The 19,027-nt window shown below is 53.1% G+C and overlaps 7 protein-coding genes across 7 annotated transcripts; 4 read left to right on the forward strand and 3 right to left on the reverse strand.

The window, feature by feature from the left end:
* Positions 1-2,110: 2,110 nt before the first annotated feature.
* Positions 2,111-2,563, reverse strand: BU25DRAFT_417271 (uncharacterized protein; the record flags this gene model as incomplete). The annotated part of the gene is made up of 1 exon (XM_033707790.1): positions 2,111-2,563. One exon carries the CDS (start codon positions 2,561-2,563, stop codon positions 2,111-2,113), a length of 453 nt encoding a protein of 150 aa, XP_033566855.1.
* Positions 2,564-4,514: 1,951 nt separating this feature from the next.
* Positions 4,515-5,998, forward strand: BU25DRAFT_80056 (6-phosphogluconolactonase). The gene has a single exon (XM_033712127.1). The coding sequence runs from the start codon at positions 4,994-4,996 to the stop codon at positions 5,780-5,782; it is 789 nt and encodes a 262-aa protein (XP_033566856.1). The 5' UTR covers positions 4,515-4,993; the 3' UTR covers positions 5,783-5,998.
* A 215-nt stretch (positions 5,999-6,213) lies between these two features.
* BU25DRAFT_329522 (uncharacterized protein) lies at positions 6,214-7,806 on the forward strand (the record flags this gene model as incomplete). Its single annotated transcript, XM_033702318.1, has 2 exons — positions 6,214-6,907; positions 6,941-7,806. 2 exons carry the CDS (start codon positions 6,214-6,216, stop codon positions 7,804-7,806), a joined length of 1,560 nt encoding a protein of 519 aa, XP_033566857.1.
* Positions 7,807-8,568: 762 nt separating this feature from the next.
* BU25DRAFT_417273 (uncharacterized protein) lies at positions 8,569-10,487 on the forward strand (the record flags this gene model as incomplete). The annotated part of the gene is made up of 6 exons (XM_033707791.1): positions 8,569-8,823; positions 8,879-8,979; positions 9,026-9,412; positions 9,461-9,583; positions 9,639-10,317; positions 10,479-10,487. The coding sequence occupies 6 exons, from the start codon at positions 8,569-8,571 to the stop codon at positions 10,485-10,487; spliced, it is 1,554 nt and encodes a 517-aa protein (XP_033566858.1).
* A 101-nt stretch (positions 10,488-10,588) lies between these two features.
* On the reverse strand, positions 10,589-11,763 carry BU25DRAFT_436424 (Ap4A phosphorylase-like protein II; the record flags this gene model as incomplete). The annotated part of the gene is made up of 3 exons (XM_033708947.1): positions 11,618-11,763; positions 11,106-11,562; positions 10,589-11,043 (listed from the first exon to the last, which is right to left on the reverse strand). The coding sequence occupies exons 1-3, from the start codon at positions 11,756-11,758 to the stop codon at positions 10,589-10,591; spliced, it is 1,053 nt and encodes a 350-aa protein (XP_033566859.1). The 5' UTR covers positions 11,759-11,763.
* A 4,447-nt stretch (positions 11,764-16,210) lies between these two features.
* Positions 16,211-17,112, reverse strand: BU25DRAFT_80120 (uncharacterized protein). Its single transcript, XM_033712128.1, has 4 exons — positions 17,025-17,112; positions 16,886-16,964; positions 16,738-16,778; positions 16,211-16,606 (listed from the first exon to the last, which is right to left on the reverse strand). The coding sequence occupies exons 1-4, from the start codon at positions 17,056-17,058 to the stop codon at positions 16,377-16,379; spliced, it is 384 nt and encodes a 127-aa protein (XP_033566860.1). The 5' UTR covers positions 17,059-17,112; the 3' UTR covers positions 16,211-16,376.
* Positions 17,113-17,444: 332 nt separating this feature from the next.
* Positions 17,445-18,554, forward strand: BU25DRAFT_330565 (short chain dehydrogenase; the record flags this gene model as incomplete). The annotated part of the gene is made up of 2 exons (XM_033702364.1): positions 17,445-17,655; positions 17,713-18,554. 2 exons carry the CDS (start codon positions 17,445-17,447, stop codon positions 18,552-18,554), a joined length of 1,053 nt encoding a protein of 350 aa, XP_033566861.1.
* Between the last annotated feature and the right edge of the window lie 473 nt (positions 18,555-19,027).

Below are 19,027 nucleotides of genomic sequence, written 5' to 3' on the forward strand. Positions count from 1 at the left end.
TGCCCCACTGAGAGCCGCGCACAACGGAAGTGTATCCTGACCAGTGAGAGCAATGTGAAAAGCTTCTACGGAGGAAAACGTTGGAGATCTGCACCACGGGAGCGAGGGAGATAATCTTCCACGCGCGCAGCACGTCTCCATCGTGAAGTGGAAATCAACATCGAGATTCTGAATCGAGATGGAGAAGTCAGCAGCAAAGCAGCGTGCGTATGCGCGTATCCACCACGGTCCATACGCGTTGATGTCGTCTTGACTTCCTCATTCGACGCGATCAAACGTTTCTGCATCACAAGTGCATCGCGCGGGCATCATGCCAGACACAAGGCTCATCCGAGCAGGCTTGCTGTTTGGAGGCGTGCGCGCGTGCGAGTGGGGCGCTCGATGGGATCGAGCGATGTCAGACACTCCACAGGGCGGGAGGTGTTCGATTCAGGGACCGCATCGTCGATGCTTGACAGTTCGCATTGTTTACCGAGCGCTGTTCGAACAGGGGTTTCGAGGAAGGGCCGAACGGTTAGTTATTCTTACCAGGCATATGACTTGCGGAGACGGGGAGAAGGTTTGAATGTGCTTGGTAAAACCCCGAGAGGGGTGGGTTTGGCATGAGACTTTGAAATCTCAGCTGAGATCTCGATGAAAGCATGGAGATTTGACTTTTGCATTACCGATAAGAAAAGTCGGCACGTCGATAAGGAACCTTATTACCGACGCACCTTTTTGGCCGTCACACCTTCAAGTCTCAAACCCAACCTCCCCAGCAGCAGTTTCACCGGAGCAAGGCCTTGCGCAGGATCGAAGCCTCAGGTGCGTCTCTGCATCCTGACTCGCTTTCATGTTTCTGTGCACGCGCACTGTGGAAAAAATCGACTTCATCCGCGCATCTCATCAGACTCACATATGACGCTAAACCAATCAATCAACCCGCGCATCTCAGAACTGCGCCTTCATCGACTTTTCAGTTTGCGCCCAAGCCACTTTGGACCCTGCTGACCGTTGATCTCAAAGCGCCAGGTCCCTGTCGGTGCGCGGCGCTGCAAAGTTGATCGACTGGATCTTGCCTTTGCAGGGTTAGATTACTGGCAATATCAGGCTAGGACGGGAAATCATTGCCGGATTCAAGGACATCGACTTTTGAAAGTGCATCGGCTTTGATGGTAAGGGTCAACCACCACGGATCGTTGTGGGTCGCAGACGGGACATAGATGCGATAGGGCAGGTGGTGTTGCAAGTGCCGTGTGCTTGAGATTGATGGTTGTAGTCACAGATGTTTGCGGCTAAAGTTTTCCTTTGATTGAGTGTTGCACCGATGCCTTATCGCAGGATGTTTCAGGCTGGGAATAAGGATATGTTGTGAAAATGTAAGACGTGTTGCGCTGTATAGTTGTGCGCTGCGATCAGAAAGACCATGTTCTCCCGAGAAGATCATATTTGCTTTTCTAAGTCATATTATTAGTGGGATGCTTATGGTGGTCAGCCCCAAACCAGATAAACCCGAAGATCGTCGGCCACGAGCCATCGAAAGGAGAACACGAGTCAGTATACATATACGAAAAGTTAATGCGCAAGACAAAGGTTAGCGCCAATAATATTCGGTCTCACACCATCATTCGGGTATAATGGGAACAATGTGCGGTGGTGAACGATTCCATTGGTGTCTCGAAAAGGCTGAGCAAGAAGTAGTGACGCTCAATGCGACGGGTATCATATCTTTAAACTGAAGAAAAATCCAAGCTGCCTCAGCACCGTGGTGCAAAGACTTGCTTCATCCACCTCTTGTGCCACCTAATAGTGACTGTCCTTCATTGCATCCTGTGCAAGTAACCTTCCATGATGCCTGCTGCGCGGTGTTCCATGTTCATAGCTTTGCGCTGGTTGAGAACCAATCCATTCCAATCCTGTTTTCCGCAGTCCACTTGAAGGGACTTCAAACATGCGGTGATAGTGCGCCGGTGGTAGCAATGATGCTAAATGTGCTGAGTGACATTGATTTCAATGTCGCGACCAATGTCGTGAGGTGGGACTGTAGGCTGGTTTGACCAAAGGTCGTGTAGTGATGTCGTCCATGGAGAGTTTGGATGTGGGAGCAACAATCAAACCGAATGTTAGTCTTTCAACCAGCACTGTAGCCAACCATCTTGGCGCAGTGGCTGCAGTAGTAAAGATTGGTGCCAAACTGGAACATGCCGGAGTGACCGTGAGACTCGCGGCGGCAACGGCAGCAGCAGAGTGGGTTTGATGGAGAACCGGAGATGCTGCTGCGCTGGGACGACATGCTAGAGTTGGAGTTGCTCGGCGAAGGGCTGCCGACAGGCTGGAGTGGCTGTGTAGAAGGTCGATGGGCAGCTTGGGTTTGCAGTTGCAGCAGACGTGAAGGGTCGGCACCAGGGCTCGCCATAGGTAATGATCTATGGGCTAAAAGTGGATTCGTAGGGCTGGCCCATGTGTCTGAGGAGTATTCAGAGTAAGGTGATGGCTGAGGTGTTTCGTCCGAATAATGGGAGGTGGACACAGGTAATGTAAAGTAGCAGGAGGGTGGAGGTCCTAAGGGGTGCAGATCGTTCATTATGCCTGCGCGGCTGTTGGTGATATGACGGGCTTGGTGATCAGGGCGATCGTGAATACCGAGGAGCACGAACAGCGGACCGTAGGCAACTTGATATACATACATGTGCCTACGATCGGGCGATGCAATCGCGTGGGCCATTCACAGAGCACGGAAGGGGCGGCCCACGGAGCTCAGCTGATTGGCACGCAACACCCTTGGGCGTTCGGGGCGCTGAGTGCGCAGTTTCTGCCTTCGGAGTTTTGGAAAGAGCACTCTCGGTGCGATCCTAAACAAAAGGCGCAACCCAGCCAGTGCGTCCCCACTTTCGGCCGATACTAAAGGCTTACGCGATCTACCTGCGCGCCTCAGACACCGGTCGCTGTGATGTGTCTCTGCTGACTCCGCACCCAGCTTGGGTTTGCTGGGCAGCCACACAGCTTGCGAATACTGTGGCCGCAGTTAAACGAGTGAGCCCTTAAGCGCTTGGGCTGCCTCAGATCAGGCGTTCCTTTACGCTGCCCAAGCCTGCCAACGCGTCCTCGCATACTTTCAGCTTCCGGTCACCGAGTGCTTCATCTCCTCAGCAACCATGACGCCCCCTTACACTGACTGCACGCTACAGACGCATGCCGGATCCCGCGACTGTTTGCTGGTCTGTTTGCGGGCCCGTGACTCGCAGCAAGTCATCGTTGTCTAAACGGCCCGCGCCGCTGGGATGGAGAGGTCGACCCGTCTAGAACGCGAGACACAGACCCAACGTTCACTGCGACACTCGCACTGAGCCAACACCGGCAGAGGAAGTCAATCTGGGATCGCTGAAAACCGAGCACCAACTGCCGCTAACGAACATCTGGAATCGGCATCTCAAATTGCCATGATCTAGAGAGTTCTGCACCAGGAAAGACAAACTGCTTTCATCAAGGCCTTAGACCTCCATCTGCTCGGACGTTTGCACCGACGGCCATTTCCTCCGCGCTCCAAACCCCAACCTCTACCCCGTACATTGCGGCCCTACGGCTCTTGCTCGGTCCTGCGTGGGAACGCGCTCAAGTCTAGATGGATGTTACACACATGGAGGCGTCGAGGGCAGTGAACGACTGGAAGACTGTGCAAACATCACACGCGGTGGCTCGTAAGGTGTGGCTGTTCTGGACCAGCCCTTTAGGGCCTGGGGCTGGTGACTAACTAATACTGCAATTGTAGCTGAATTCTACAACAATTGTCACGATAGCCGTTCCAGGTTTGCTGTATTCGGTACAGGGGAAAAGTATCCAGATCGAAGCTTTGATACACCCAACGATGCGCAGAGAGCTCCGACTTGAGGTAGTTGCCACAAGAACCGGATATGCTTCCCCTCTCCCACAACCGAATCCTGCATGGCGAATACGCATTTCCAAGGAAGACTGCTGCGGAGAGTTGTCTGGGCCTCTGCCTTAAGATCGTTGCGCAGGGTGACAGGTAATAAGTGTACCAAAGGTGCACTAAATCTTGAAACTATTCTCTTTGTTAAGAAAAGGACCGATCAATAGCCCCAACAACAGCACATGGCGACTAGCTGAGACTTATCTACGTGCATATGCAATGGTGGCGAACGTGTGGCGGTTCCGTGGATCTTGGGCTCAGATCGGAGGGACCCTGAATTCAAATGAAGGTGGAAAGTCGGAGTTGCCGGCCATCGAGAGATTCAATCACTCCGAGTCCTTTGCACATGAGGCTGGCAGTATCACACAATAGCCATGAGTTGATATCACCGGTTTACCAAGATCAAGCTATCCAATCACCAAATGCTTCATCTCGTACGCAAACAGCCCTTTGTCTTCCTCTTCCGAGTATGCTCAACAGACTCAGCACCAGCATCCCAACAATAGCCCGCAGTAAACGATCATCGTATCTCTTCCAGATACATGGCCGTGGAATGTGATGCTCGTGTTCCTTCCTGACGAGACTAGCGTCAGGTACTTCCCCGCGAGCTGAGCTCAGGTGGACATCTTCGATTGCTCGCTCTCGATCATGTGCGTGCACGGTGCGCAAGTGCGGTCTCAACAGCTTGAGTACTTGTACTTGACCTGAGCCTCTCCTGCCGTTGCTTCTCATTTCCTCAAGCCGCCATGGTGTTGTTGAGCAGCCTCATGCACCAAGCGCCGGCGCAATGCGCGGTTGCATGTTGGGTAGGCATGTGCAACTGCTCGCATTGGGGCCAATGGTCCGGTCAATCAGGAGACGGCCGCAGGCCTCAAATTTGACAACCATTACACTGCCTGGTTGAGAGCGCGCACAGGCCTGTTCGAAGGATTTCCATCCCTCATTTGGGATTTGAGGTTTGCACGATACGTCACTTATCGTGGGTTATCAAAACCCAGCTTAGGTCCGCCCCACCAACGCTTGCTTGCCACAACCCCTCCACTTCGTCCTCCAAAAATCACCTTACCCATTCCACGCGCCGCCAACATGGGAAAGCCACCGAACCTATACGCCTTCAAGAACGTCGATGAGCTCGCTCCGAGCCTGCGCGCATATGTGCTCGATGCGCAAAACACCGCGATCGAGCGTCACAACGTTTTCCGTGTCGCAGTTTCTGGAGGCTCTTTACCCAAGACCCTTGCGCAAGCGCTGTTGAAGGAGACAAATGGCGAGGGGAAGCCTCAGTTCGACAAGTGGGAAATCTTCTACGCCGACGAGCGCGCCGTGCCCCTCGACCACGAAGACAGCAACCACAGGCTTGTGAAGGAAGAGCTTTTGGACAAAATCCCGGCTGAGCAGGGCACGCCCAAGGTCTACCCCATCGATACCAAGTACCTTGACGACGTTCAAGAATTAGCCGACCAGTACGAGAAGACACTTGTTAGCGTCTTTGCTGCACGAGACAGTGTCAAGCTGCCCCTCTTCGATCTGCTTCTGCTCGGTTGCGGGCCGGATGGCCACACCTGCAGCTTGTTCCCAGGCTCTGACCTCCTGCGGGAGGAAGACGCTTGGGTTCTGTACATCTCCGATTCTCCGAAACCCCCGCCCAAACGGATCACAATCTCCCTCCCTGTTGCGCAAGCTGGACTCAAGATCGCCTTTGTAGCGACAGGCGCTGGCAAGAAAGACATCATGAAACAAATCTTTGACTCTGATGAGGGACACCAGCTGCCGTGCGGTTTGGTCAACCACAAGGGCGAAGGGCGAGTCAGCTGGTTCGTTGACTACCCCGCCATTGAGGGCGTAGCGTTCCCAGCTCGCCGTGGCAGCCTTTAGATTGCGGAGCATGTCAGTCGTGCATGTCGCTGGGTTTCTTTGGGTTGAGATTGGAAGGTCGTTCACTCTGCATGCTGTGAGCCTACGATTAGGTACTTTCAGAGCTTTCGTTTGTGCTTTCGCGATGTAGACCCACCACGGCGTGGAAGGATCACCTCTCGAAGTAAGCATTGGGCCAATCGCTCACAGGTTAGACACGAATAGATCACGAAATTTTTCATTCAGAATGCTTTCTGTTATGTTCGCCTGCAGAGTTGCGAATTGCAAGAGCGCAAAATGTCCGTGCACGGTGCTGAATAAGCCTACCTAGCAACCGCGTGCGCTGTTTGTTTCACATGCATGAACCCGTGAGCCGCTCCGAAGCAGCCACTACACCCGCTTTAGGTATTGCCCTATACCTCTTCCAGTACCCCTAGCTCGTTGCAGATACGATGGATCAACATCACAGCGACGTTGTTAACGAGATCTCGCCTTTCTCAACCCAAAGCAGTGCCAGACTGAAGCGGCGCAGTCTTCTTCCACAACCTGGAACAGCGAAAAGCATCCATCGCTCAGTGACACTCTCAGAAGCGCCCAGAGATCGTGTGAACGACAGTCAGCCCAGTATGAGTGCAGATGAATTACCGAAGCCAGCTACTTCGATACCTTTGGCTCGAGGCACCTCGGTTACCGGCTCAAGGTTGGGACGACTTCGACCACGTTCGACATATCAGACAGGATCTGCCCCAGCAGACAAACGTACTGAGCCTGAGAAACCGACAGCATCACAATCTATGCGACCACCAAGCCTGCTAAGCAAGCCTTCAGCAACACCGTCACTAGGTTTTGGGCGAACCCAGTCCTTGCGCAGACCAGCTGCTGTAGCACAGTCTGATCTATCAGCGTCTAATATGAGTCACTCGCGTACTCAGTCTACCAGCACCGTGCCACTCGCTCGAAGCAACACGACAAAACCCAGAATCACCGCGGAAAGACCAAAATCCGTGCATATTCCTTCGGGTACCATCGCTCAGGCCAACAGCAACTCGATACAGCCAGAATCTGCGATTACGAGGACATCCACACGTCTTGCTGGCATGGGCCGGTCAGCAAGTGTGAGGACAAGACCAGATGGAGCGAGTGGTGGTTTGCGACCCAGAACGGCAACAAAACCCGAAGAGTCTGGCCCTCCGCAGGCAAAAGCCAAAGAACCAGTAAAGGAAGAACCCAAGAAAGCGGCTCGCCCGGCATTCAGCACTTTGCAGCAACACTTCACACCACGCAAGGCAAGCAAAGCACCGACTGCGACATTCCTCCATCCGGCCCCAGTCGCGACAAGTAACAGCCTGCCGCCTGAGCTAGTCAACCTACAAATGGATCTTCTCCAGCTACACCTGCTACACGAGAGCGCTGCAGAGATTAGCAGGCATTGGGAGATGAGCGTCAAGCGTGGGCTGCGTCGAAAGTTTGACGAGGTCGCCAGCATGTACCAGGTCATGCTGGAGCATGAGCGCTCTGGTCAAGAGCAGAAGAACCTCCAAGCTCTTCTCGAATGGACTGGAGACAAGACATCTGCCAGCTTGGTCGAACATATCCAAGTGCTTTCAGGGCCACTTCATAAACTTCCGTCCTTAGTTCAGACAGGCGGTCGATTCCAGCGCCATGTAGGTGCTTTCGAACAGTGGGTGTCCTGGGTGGAGGAGGTTCGAGCAGCACGTCAAAGACGATATGAAGGTGGCTTGAGATCGATCGAAGGCCTTGGAGATGCGTGGAAGGCAGAGAATGCCGCGCTTATGCGCATATTGACCTCGTTTGCACGCGAATTGAGTGGTCTGTCTCAACCTACTGCAGGGTCAACTATCGCATCTATCGTTGGTTGCTGCGAGAGTTTGCTGGATGGGCTTTTGGAGGAGCTTCGAGTCATACGGACAATCGAGGCAGATGTAGTGTCGAAAGAGAAAAAGTGGGTGGAGACGCGCCTGCAAGGTATTGCAGCAGACATTGGCTCCTTTCTGGTTGACGATGCTCCAGCCTGGCGGATATGAGCAGGCGCGCCCTCGAGTGCGTTGAATTGGAACAACCACGGCTAAGTTCTAATACATGTCGATGTCTGATGTCTGCAATACTCGCAATCCGTAGTGTTCATGCACATATTTCTTATTAAGCCGCTTTTCCCGTAGGCTGCACAGGTGTGGTTGACAGCTCCGAGAAACCAGATGATGACCACTCATCCATCTTGGACTCAATGCTTGACGAATTTGGGACGAAAACCCTCCACCTAATTGAGAACCCGGAACCAGGCTGTGGACAGTGCTCTCCACGATGTCAAAGTTGCGATACAAGGATAAGGCGTTTTCTTGGTAGCTAAACAGACCTTGGAGGTATTCAGGTTGTCTGCTGATGGAGGAGTAGAGTTACAGTTGATTGTTTAGTCCTGGCTTTCTCGATCGAATGAGAACAGCAAAACATCATCATCTCTGGGACGTCATGCTGGTTTGCAGGCAGAAAATTCGGTTCCATCCCTGTCGTGTCTTGTTTGAGCTAATTAACAAAACCGTCGCTTTCACTATTTGTCTACCATCTCGAAACCTTCAGTGAACACGAGATTGCATACGTCACGCCTGCTGTTGTTGCTGCTCACCGCACCTGCCTTCTGCTAAACAGCAAACGCGCTTGCTCTCACTTCACCTCACCTCGATCACCTCCCGCCATCACTAAGTTATGCAATCGAACACTCTCCCACCAACCTATGAATATTCCCATCAAAGCACAGCGAGTACCGCTATCACACATCCTACCTGGCAAGCATGTCGAAGCTCGAAGAACTGCTGCGGCCACACAGCATTGAGGCGGTATGTGCAGCAGACCGCGCTGATGGCAAGAGCTACATCCTTATCGATGTCGGCCGCGACTCCAAGGGCCGTGCAGTCCCGTCTCTCGAACGACTGAAGCGAAAGGTCGATAAGTGTCTCGTCACCGACAAGAAGCACGTGTTTGCAGCGACAAAGCTGTACATCATCGGTGACTGGAACGCCGCCGAGCCAGGCGAAGGGCAGAATGAGGTGAGTTAGGACTATCTTAGAGGTCCACAGGGTATCGTACTGACGTACACTGCAGAGGAAAAAGACACTTGCGGATGCGCAAGAGTGGAAAGATGGTGTCGACGCAATCCGCGACCTTATTAAGGCCATGGGCAACTTGAAGGAGCTAATGCGAGTGTAGAATCTCTGTGAGCTAAACCGAGTACTAACTCATCGCCTGTAGATGGACATCCGGTTTACCGTTCATGGCCTCCGTCTTCACCGAACTTCCTCCAAAGTTGACAAAGTTGGTTCTGGATCTTAGCCACCATGTCCGTGTTGTTGACAACGGCGCGACCTTGACAAAGTTGCACATTCGACCCGAGGATATGAAGCCGCTGCTGAAACAGACAAGGCTGCTGGAGCTTCGCCTTTTAGGTCTGAGAGACTCGCTGCAGTTCATTGCATGGAAGACGGTCTACCTGAACCAGCTCCCTGGGGGTATGCGCATCCTAGAGCTACAGATGAACGCCATGCCTATCATCCGCAACAACAACAACAAATGGCACATGGCCTTAGATGTGCGCGGCTTGACGGTGGCGCAGCCTGGTTTGCTCGAGAAGCCTTACAAGTGAGTGAGGCACCAACGACATCAAGAATGAAAGTTAATACCCTCCAGAGGCCAAGATGGCAAAGGTGGTCTTCACTGGAGCTTTGGGTATGGCGAATATCTTGACGGCGACTGTATTCGTAAGGCGAGAATAGCGTCTGGTGTGGAAGAAGCAGTACCTCTTCCATTGCAGTAAGTCTTACGCCCTCTTTGTCGCAGACGGGGATCGCTGACCACAGTATGACAGGTGCCTCATGCTCGATGGTTTTGTCATTGACCACCTCCCGTTCGAGCACGAACTCACGGATATCGTCCTGCTCGCTTGCGGTGAAAAGTGTATCGATGCCGGCATGCGAGCTCCCAAGACCCAAGCCGAACCATACAACCCCTGGAGTAAAAAGGTCAATGACGCTGCCTGCCGCATCCTCATACAGTGGCCGAACTGGACCGGCATTTTCGATACCGAAGGCGATCAGCGCGACACGCACGGCGATGTCGTCTCTCAAGAAGCTGGCCTATCGACGCCGTACGCGGAGTATGCACCTTTACCACCCCCACAATTGCCACTCACGGAGAAGACGCTCAACATGAAGGATGTGGGCGACGCACTCAACAATGCTACGAAGCCCGACTATTTCAACATTCAGCCGGCTCTTCTGCCTCTATCAGGCACTGATACACCTCTCGGCGCTGTGTCTAACCTCTCCGAGCGTGGTTCTGAGGTCCCAACTCCGACTGCGCTCTCCATTGCGACGACCGATGAGATCCGCGCTGTTGACGGTTCGATCACTTCCGGATCAGGTTCAGCAGCCAGCTCATACATCCTGCACGCCAACGGTGCCAGCGACTCCACGCCGGAGATCTCACCAATCTCACCAAGCTGCAACAGCAGTTTCGAGAATGACGGCCCACCTCGCGGTCATAAGGTAAGGAAGTCTTTGTCTGATAGCTACTGGGTTCTTGGTCCTTCTTGATTGCGTTGCACTCGACTATCGATATCGGGCTGACACAAGGAGTGAGGAGGTGTAGAAGTGAAATGCTAGTCAGGTAGCTTCACTGTTCTATACACCTCTCTTTCGAATTCTAGGATATATAGACCACTGCTTATTCTATCCGTTCTATTGGTGGGGACAGCTTCGGTGGCACGTCTTCGGGTGTACCATGGTGCTGAGACATCATTTGGATTGGTACCACAAGCTAGACGCGGGATTTGTACGTTTCCGCATCCCTAGGTATGCCAATGGCATTAAGTATGGAATCAAGCTTGCCTTGTTGCGAGCGCAATACATCCCACTCCTCTTGATGCTTGACCATCATCGTGCCTCCAAGCGTAGTGCCATTGAGAGCAACGAAGCCAATCTCACTGCCATCGGGACGTTTGAGCATTGTGCCTTCAGATCGTCGGGGCAGAACCACCATGCCCTCTATCGTTATTGCCAGGTTGTAACTTATGGGTGAGTCACCTCCTTCGGTGGAGTGCAGAGCAGACTCGCTCGGTCTCTTTGCTATGAAGTCGTTGACCGCATCTTTCGCTTGGCCATACAGCTCCTTGTAGATGCTGAAGAGCTGCTCTCCGGTCGGCTCGGAATCGAACTTTCGGCCGAAATGCGCGAACGGAATGTTTGGGTTTCGTAAAGCGCGTGAAGATGTACCTGTCGTTTGTCTCAGCAAGCGGTTCTGCCAGCTACATACGTATGCTCCATGCCAAGCTTACCTGCGCTCTCCTCGCCCGTCAAGATCAGATCGATCAGCAGATCCCACCCGTTCGCCGCCTCTTTGTCGCGCATATGCTCCACAGGCAAGAACTGCAAGTGCCTATGCGGCTGACTCGCACCACTGTAATCGCCAGAATTGAAGAACGCAAACAAACGCTTCTGCTCGCTGTCCTCGCTCCATGCCTTCAAGCAAGCGTACGTCGCCTCCAGATCATCTTGTTCTAGAATGTGTGTTTGCTGCTTGTTCGTTTTTGTTGCGAGGATGAAGTGTTCGGCGATTATGGGGAATTTGTTGAGCACGAGGAGGTGTGTTGGGTTTGTTGTGGGGATGTCGATGATGTGGAGGTCGGGCGAGGGATTGTCGAAGGGGTCGAAGTGTTTCTTGGGTGTTGGGGTGGGCGCTTCGAGTTTGGGGATGGGTTTCTTTGCCAGGGAGGGGCAGTAGCGGAGTTGGAACTGGGGAGTTGTTAGTAAGGGCGAAGGTACATGTTGGTGTCGCACAGGTACTTGCTGGAATGCCGGTGGATGTGCGGATGATTGAGAGCTCGGTGGGCGAGCATAGCAGGCTTGAGGATGCTTTTGCTGTTGTGAACTTAGCTTCCACCAGGCTTGGTAGTGATTCTGTGAGGCCTAGTAACATCTTCCTAGACATGTGAAGGTGCAATGGGTGAGAGACGAACAGAAGTGACGCAGGAACACCCTCAAATTGTGGGGAAGGAAGCATGGGCCACACCCGCTCATGCATCTTTCCGGGACATTACTCTTCAGTCTCATCCCACCACGAATCGCAAAACCACGCAGAATCATTACACACACCTCTCGAATACTCAAATTTATTGTGAAACTGGTATCTAAGAGCCGTATACGCCGAGAGTCCCTCCTGGAGCTACGAGAATGGAGCAGCCCGTGCCTTGCGGCCATGCGTATATAATGTCCTGCAATATGCAAGGTGTGGGTATGCAAAAGGAAAGAGCAGGAAATATGCCAATACACGGACTGCCGATACAGGATCGATGAGTGTACAGAAGGTTGATGAATGGAAAATCGAAAAGTAGGCCGAACGCCAAAGGTACCACTTTGATGAGAAAGTGAAGAAGACCGCCCAAGTGGACCCGAAAACCAGAACGCCATCAGCAAAATATGGTTAAGAATACCTCGAAATGTTCAGCGCACATGTCGTGTTTCTCTGCGCTCGATTGCCAGAAGGAGGACAATCGACTTGAGAGACTGCCGAAGGCCTTCAGGGTTGGGTACGGATCCCCGAGCCCGATGTGCTCGTGGAACTCGAAACGATCAGGCCTTGCTGCGTCGACGAGACGACCGAATCGAGGCAGAGCGTGTGACTTCAACCCACTTCTTCTTCGCCGTGGCAGCACCAAACTTGTACGTTCCGCCAGTCGTTGCGATCAATTCGACGATCTTCATCCACGGAACCTTGTCTGGCTTCTGCTTCGTCTCGAGAGAGGGCTGTATTACGTCAAGCTTGTCGAACTCTTCTTGCACATAGCGTTTGAGCAAGGCGATCTGTATCTTGGTCAACAAGAGAGCCTTAATCAAAACTCGGAACACTTACATCGATCTCGGTCCACTTCGGAGCCCGGACACGGTGATTTCTGGGCTTGGTCAAGGATCGATAGCGACCACGAAGAGTGGATTCGGCGACCTTGCGACCGAGCGCTTTGCGGATGTCCTTGTACGTGTAGCCATCTTGCTTCATCTGAAGCAATATCTCATCGTCCTTCGCGCGCTGCGCCTTCTCGTTATCAGTGAGAGGCGTCATGAAGCGGGTCTGGAAGTGGCTCTGTCCAGGGACAGCACTCTTATTGCTCCACTGGGCTTGTCGCTGCCGTGAGTTGCGATCGAGAGGCGCCAGGAAAGAGTTGGGACGGCGGTCAAATGGCAGCGTATCTGATTGCTGATGCTGGGAGCCTCGAGCAACTGAAGCCTTCTCATCCGTATAGCCAGTGAGGTACCATGGCGTCATGCCTGGGCTGCTGCTCTGTGAGTGCTCGTATGAATGCTCTGAGCCATACAGTGTCACATCGTCATTCTGCTCGACTACATTGCTCATGAGGAATGGTCCAGCAGGTGTCATGGGGGGTCCGAAGCCGTTCTGTATGGCAGCACTTCCTGACTGTTGTCGGATCACTGATTGCGGTGTGGGCGGTGCAAAGCCGGGTGATGAGGCCTTCATTGCTCCAGGTGACATCGTGTAGCTCGCTGAGTCGCGGCTGGGTGTAACCGGACTGCAGTCTGGTCCAGGGCTGTACGTGTGCTTCGCGTCGCTGAAAGGGCTGACTGGCGAAAGTAGTATGTCTGCGCTTGGACTGGGCGTCATGTTGTTCATGCTATTCGAGGTCCAGAATGTCGATCTGCCGAGATCCATGGGCTTGTTCAGTGCATTCTGTAGCGCGTGGTGGCTGTACAGCAAGTGGTTATTTGTGAGCATCGAGTCGTCCGGTTCCGCCATTACGAGCGGCTCGCTGGGTAGTCCTGTCCAGATCATGTCGTGGCCGGACGCCGGGAGCCGTCCCCACAGCTGGTTCTGTGTGGATATCGTACTGCTCGACATTGCCTGCGGCATCGGCCACTGCGACTGTGACATATGGGGCTCCGATCTGAAGGGGCTTTGCTGCCTCAAAGTCAGGGCTTGCGAGGTGACAATTGTCTGTTGTACTTACGAGAAGCGGCTGCGCCATTGATCCTTCAGGCAGCAAGGGTGCAGAGCTGTTGAGGTCGTATGCAAACCGCGATTGAGGCTGCGGTGGGGAAGCATAGAGCCCGTTGGGGTCATAGTACTCTTGTACTTGAGCCATGGCAGCACGTGCAGCGGATGCGCGCTATGGTACACTTGGGAGCCAATAATGAAACAACAGGTCGGAAGCCACGCGTGAATGTCAACAACAAGGTGACAGGTGGGCGAAGTCGGCGTGAATGTGGGTGAGGTGGGGTGGAGGGACGGGCGCAGGTACGTCAGTTGTCCAAGGCGGGAAATGGTGCTATTTGTCGAGTGAACGACACCGCTTCACAGGCCAGCGGTCAGATTGCGGCCGCCCAATTAGCTCGAATCGCAGGTCCAACAACACGCAACTCGATTATCACGGACAAGTCTTGGGAACCGTGAATGAGGGAGAGGTGGGGAGATACTGAGACCAGTCTCGGTATCTATATGGTGCAAAAGTCAAGGTGCACAGGGAGCTGAGTCGACGCATGTCAGTGCGCTAATTTGGCGTGTATATGTGAAGACACCTTACCAGCAATGCCACGAGAGTGCGGAATGACCAAGACTGAGTCCGGCTGTGCAGGCAATGCTCGCTTGAATAGGTACAAACAAACTTGGAGAGGTCCACGAAGTATCTTGTGGGACAGCCTTTGGACAACGACTGGAAACGCACAACCAGATCGACAAGGCAAAAGAACAGTGTAAAAGGATGTCGAAGCTACCAAAGGAGAGGCCAATCACGATGGTATGCCGCCTTCACCGAGGATGTGGCTTTGGTTAAATCCAAGACAGCACCTCCACTTTCATCATGGTATCAAGCTCGTTTGAGCATCCCATGTCTTCTTGCGCGGCAGCGGAAGCAAAGGTCTGAGCGTCTTCCGAGGTACACTTCCATGGCTATCCTCAATTCCAGCAACTTTGGTACCGGCACGGGAAGCTCTCTGCACTGATTACACCCTGGTCTTCTCATTGGGACTGCGGTCCGGCGCAGTACGGCCAACGTTCCGAGAAGCAAGCATAGCCTCTGCCAACATACAGTATGGCAGTGACAACAGCCCTAGATTATCAACGTGGCTTGCTTGTGGTATGAGATCTATATGCTCAGCCTTGCGAACAGCACGGCGCCTGTGGACGTATCATCACCTACCAGCTAAGCTCGAGCCAGAGAAGCTTGCTGCTCTGGTGCTAGCTGAGCTGTCATCTCGTCTTCTTGTTTGACTGACATGCAGAAGCGAGCGGGAAGGTGCTCTCTAGCGCCTTGGCATGCTTGCCTTCATCCCAGTTGCGAACGAGGAAGAGTTGAGCAAGCGTGACTTGCGGCTCTCGCAAGATGATCCTCCCGCTCTGCAGTGGAAAAGCTCCTTACGGGCTGGCCCCTGGTCAACATGCGCTGTAGATCTTCGCGGCGCTTGTACACCACTGCAATCGAACATCCGTCGTTGCGGCTTTGCTCCACACTTCTCGCCCGTAACGCTTTCACTCGGTCTACTATCGGTACGGCTCATCCGATAGACTCCGCGTCTTCTATCTGCGACCTTGGGGAGGAACTCTGCGCTTGTCGCTACTAACTCAGGCTCACGGCTACCTACTCCATGGACCCTCAGTGTCGACACTGACCAATCAATCACTAATCCTGAAGGAGACACAGGGTCTACGGATAGCAGTCCCTTGCCTCTGGAGCGGCTCGTGGCAGCGCTGTCAACCACCTGCAGCCATCTGCAGCCAAAGCAAGGCCTGGTGGTACAGAACGTGAGACACGGCCGTAGCCCGGCCAGCTCGTCCATTCAGTGGCTGGCGGCAACAGCCTGACAGGAGATGACAGCTCGCGTAGTCTTCCTTGCAGCGAGAATCTGGGGAAGCCGCTATCCGTCCGGCGGGATCACGTTTCACACAGTGCATATAGATGCCTGTCGTCGTTGGTAGCACGAAACGGCCATCATGCAGCATGCAGTGCGCTGTATGCACAAGTCGTTCGAGTACACTGCTAAGAAAATCTCACCAGACTATTCTAGTAAGAAACTACGACAGACAGCGGAAGGAGGCATGAATGGAGTGCTTAGTGCACGTAGTACGATAACTAGGCCCGCAGCTTCCTGCGAGCCTGATCGCCAACCCCAATCATTCCCACAAAGCAACCCTCTGCGACTTTCCGGATTGCATACGTCTTCTCTTCCTCAGATACTGGCTTTCGATATTCCCACATGTAATGGAATCTAACATAGCATCATTGTCCCCCCCCCCCCCCTCCACACCAAAATATGGATTCTCGTTTGATAGCTTCCATGCGAACTTGGTTCGCATCATCTCAAACGCTTTCCCCGTCCGCTGGCGCCGACACCCTACCTGACACGGATCGACCCGCAATAAACAAGGAATGAGATTGGGCTGTGGCGTACCTGTCACTTCCGAAGAAGGGATCTTCGGCTCCTTTCTCTATTGCACACCCAGAACCACGGGCATCCGAAGGCACCCCGGTCGAGGGCCCCCTTCGTGTCATCCTTATGTCGCTGCTTGAATGGGGCGCTGTTTGCTGATGATATTGTCGTCTTTACCTCCTCGGAGCTGAAGCGCGATTGAAGTGTCTCGGCAAGCATGTCAGGTACACTGACGTCTTTACTGTTCTTCCACATTGCCTTGAAAATGTCAAGGAAGGTGGAAATGAAGAGGTTCGGATGTCTCTTTGACGAAAAACAGAGCACCTTGCGGCAGGAGAGACAGGACTGGGAAGGAGTCTGGCGTCTTCACATCTTCTGCACCGAAGTATCGCTTGCTCGCGCGCTGTCAGCCGCTGTAAGCTGCCTTAACGGGAAGCGTCTATGGTGGCTTATTGCTTGTTCATGCAAGTCAAGTTGGGATCAAGGCACACCCCAGTCGCGATCGTACTGGGTCAACGGAAGGGGAAGACGTACGGCTGCCGACATTCATGCTGCCAAGAAAGACTGGGACGATGCTTTTCCCGGTCAATTGTTGGCTACGAAGTGGTTCGATGGGTTTCAAGTGGTAGCGTGCAAGTGCCTTGAATGACGCACGCAATTGTCTGGGGAAAATAGGACTTACTCGATCTCTACATTGTGCGTTGCAAGTGTTTCTCTGTTTTCCTCAAGATACAGTAGTGCAAAGTAGGAGTAAGGTGACACTGTCAAGGTCAGCTCACAGTTCAAGGCTGACTTAGTGTACTTGTAACAGCCCAGCGTACCGCAATCCAAATAGCACATAGTCTTGCCAGACATGTTCGCGATATCGAAAATGGACAAGTGAGCCCTTTCTCGATTACTTTGTCGGTCTTATATTCAAATGTTGTTTGCAGGCTGCACAGACCTTGACCATCCTGTGATCGTTGTGGACCGAGGTCCAACATTGCTGCAGCTCGCAGCTTTGGCGGTTTCTGTCCCAATCAGTAATCATCAACCACCACCACACCTCCAACACGTAATGCATGCATGCCGAGCGGTCTATATACTAACCTTGCGAGCAGGAGCTGCAATGAGACCTCGAACATCGCCTGCTGGAGGCTGAAAATATCTGTCTGAAAGCATTCCCTCGTTACTCCCACCAGCAATCGACCAGCATGGCACCTCCGCCCGGCATGTCTCAGCAGAACTACTCGTTTACATTGATGCTTCTCGAGCAAAAGCACAAACGTCTGTTACGTATAGCGCGCGATGAGCTCGAGAAGTCAGGCACATCATCGACAGATGCAGATGAATCAGCTCTAGTCATTGCTAAAAGGGAAGCGGAGGTGCAGAAGCAGGTTGCTCTTGTTGTTGGCGCATCGCGAGGCATAGGTCGACAAATAGCCATTGACCTAGCAAAGGAAGGATACGCAGGTACACACGCCCGTGTTCTGGAATCTAGCACCGTGGGCAAGGCTAACACATTTGCAGTCGTTGTAGCAGCTAAGAGCACATCGAACGCTTCCACCACCTCACCCTTCCCGCCAGACCCCAACTCCTCCGCCTCCACCATCTCGACCGTCGAACGCGAGATCCACGAAGCCGGCGGCACCGCAACCGCACTCCCAGTCGACACGCGCAACATCCCCTCCGTCAACCTCCTCATCTCCTCCACCGTCGCCCTCTACGGCCGCATCGACGTCCTCATCTACAACAGCGGCGCAATATGGTGGTCAAGCATCCAAAACACACCCTTCAAGCGCTTCCAGCTCATGCAACAAGTCAACGTTGAAGGTCTCTATGGGATTGTACAAGCCGCGCTGCCACAATTCGAAAAACAAGGATGGAAAGGCAGGATCATTGTCGTCAGTCCGCCAATCTACTCGCGGTTTTTTCGGGGCAAGGCGGCATACGCAATGGGCAAAGTCGGCATGTCGGTGCTGACGAAGGGGCTGGCTGTGGATTGGGAAAGGGAGGGGAAGAAGGATATGGCGATTACGAGTATTTGGCCTGCTGTGGCGATTCAGTCGGCTGCTACGCAGAATGTTGAGGGTGAGAATTTGCAGGATTTGAGGAAGCCGACGATCTTCTCGGATGCGATCTTGGAGATGTTGAGGAGTGAGCCGGCAGATGTCAATGGGTGCTTGGAGCTAGATGAAGACTTTCTGAGGAAGAGGGGGTATAAAGATGAGGACTTTGGGAAGTATAGTCTGGTACCAGGGGCAAAGCCGAGGAGGATCATGCCGAAGGAGCTGCCTGACTTGAGGGTTGCAGAGCAGGACGATGAGGGGAAGAGGGTGGACAGTACGAAGTTGAGGGCCACGAAGCTATAGTTCGAGGGCGTCTCGATGCTGTGAACAAGTACGTTGGAGGTCTTCAATGCATTCTGATATTCAATTTTCATGTATAAGAATTGTATACCACAAATCACAAAAGGCTCGTAGGTCAAGGCTTAACCCTCGAAGCTGACGACGGCCCTAGACTGTTCCTGCCCTCTTCATCATGCCTTGCCCAGTCTATCCGATTCCGCTTGACTTGATTGTACTTGACCTTCTCCGGCCAGCCTTTATGCTTCTTAGCATCACGGTGCTTTTTGCACTCTTTGAAAGGGTGGTTCAGGTCGTGCGGAATTTATGGAGCTTCCGGGTTGCGCATGGCATTCAGCTGTGCCTTGAGGTCAATGTTGTTCTGACCCTTGCACTTGCTCTTGTTCGAGCACCAATCTTCGAAATCTTCGGAAAACATGAATTCGGTACGAGCGACGAATGTTGGTATTTCGTCCTTCTCCTGTGACCAACCACGCCTC

The sequence above is a fragment of the Macroventuria anomochaeta genome, assembly GCF_010093625.1.
Source record: "Macroventuria anomochaeta strain CBS 525.71 unplaced genomic scaffold BU25scaffold_2, whole genome shotgun sequence".
In the NCBI taxonomy this organism is placed as follows: Eukaryota; Fungi; Ascomycota; class Dothideomycetes; order Pleosporales; family Didymellaceae; genus Macroventuria; species Macroventuria anomochaeta.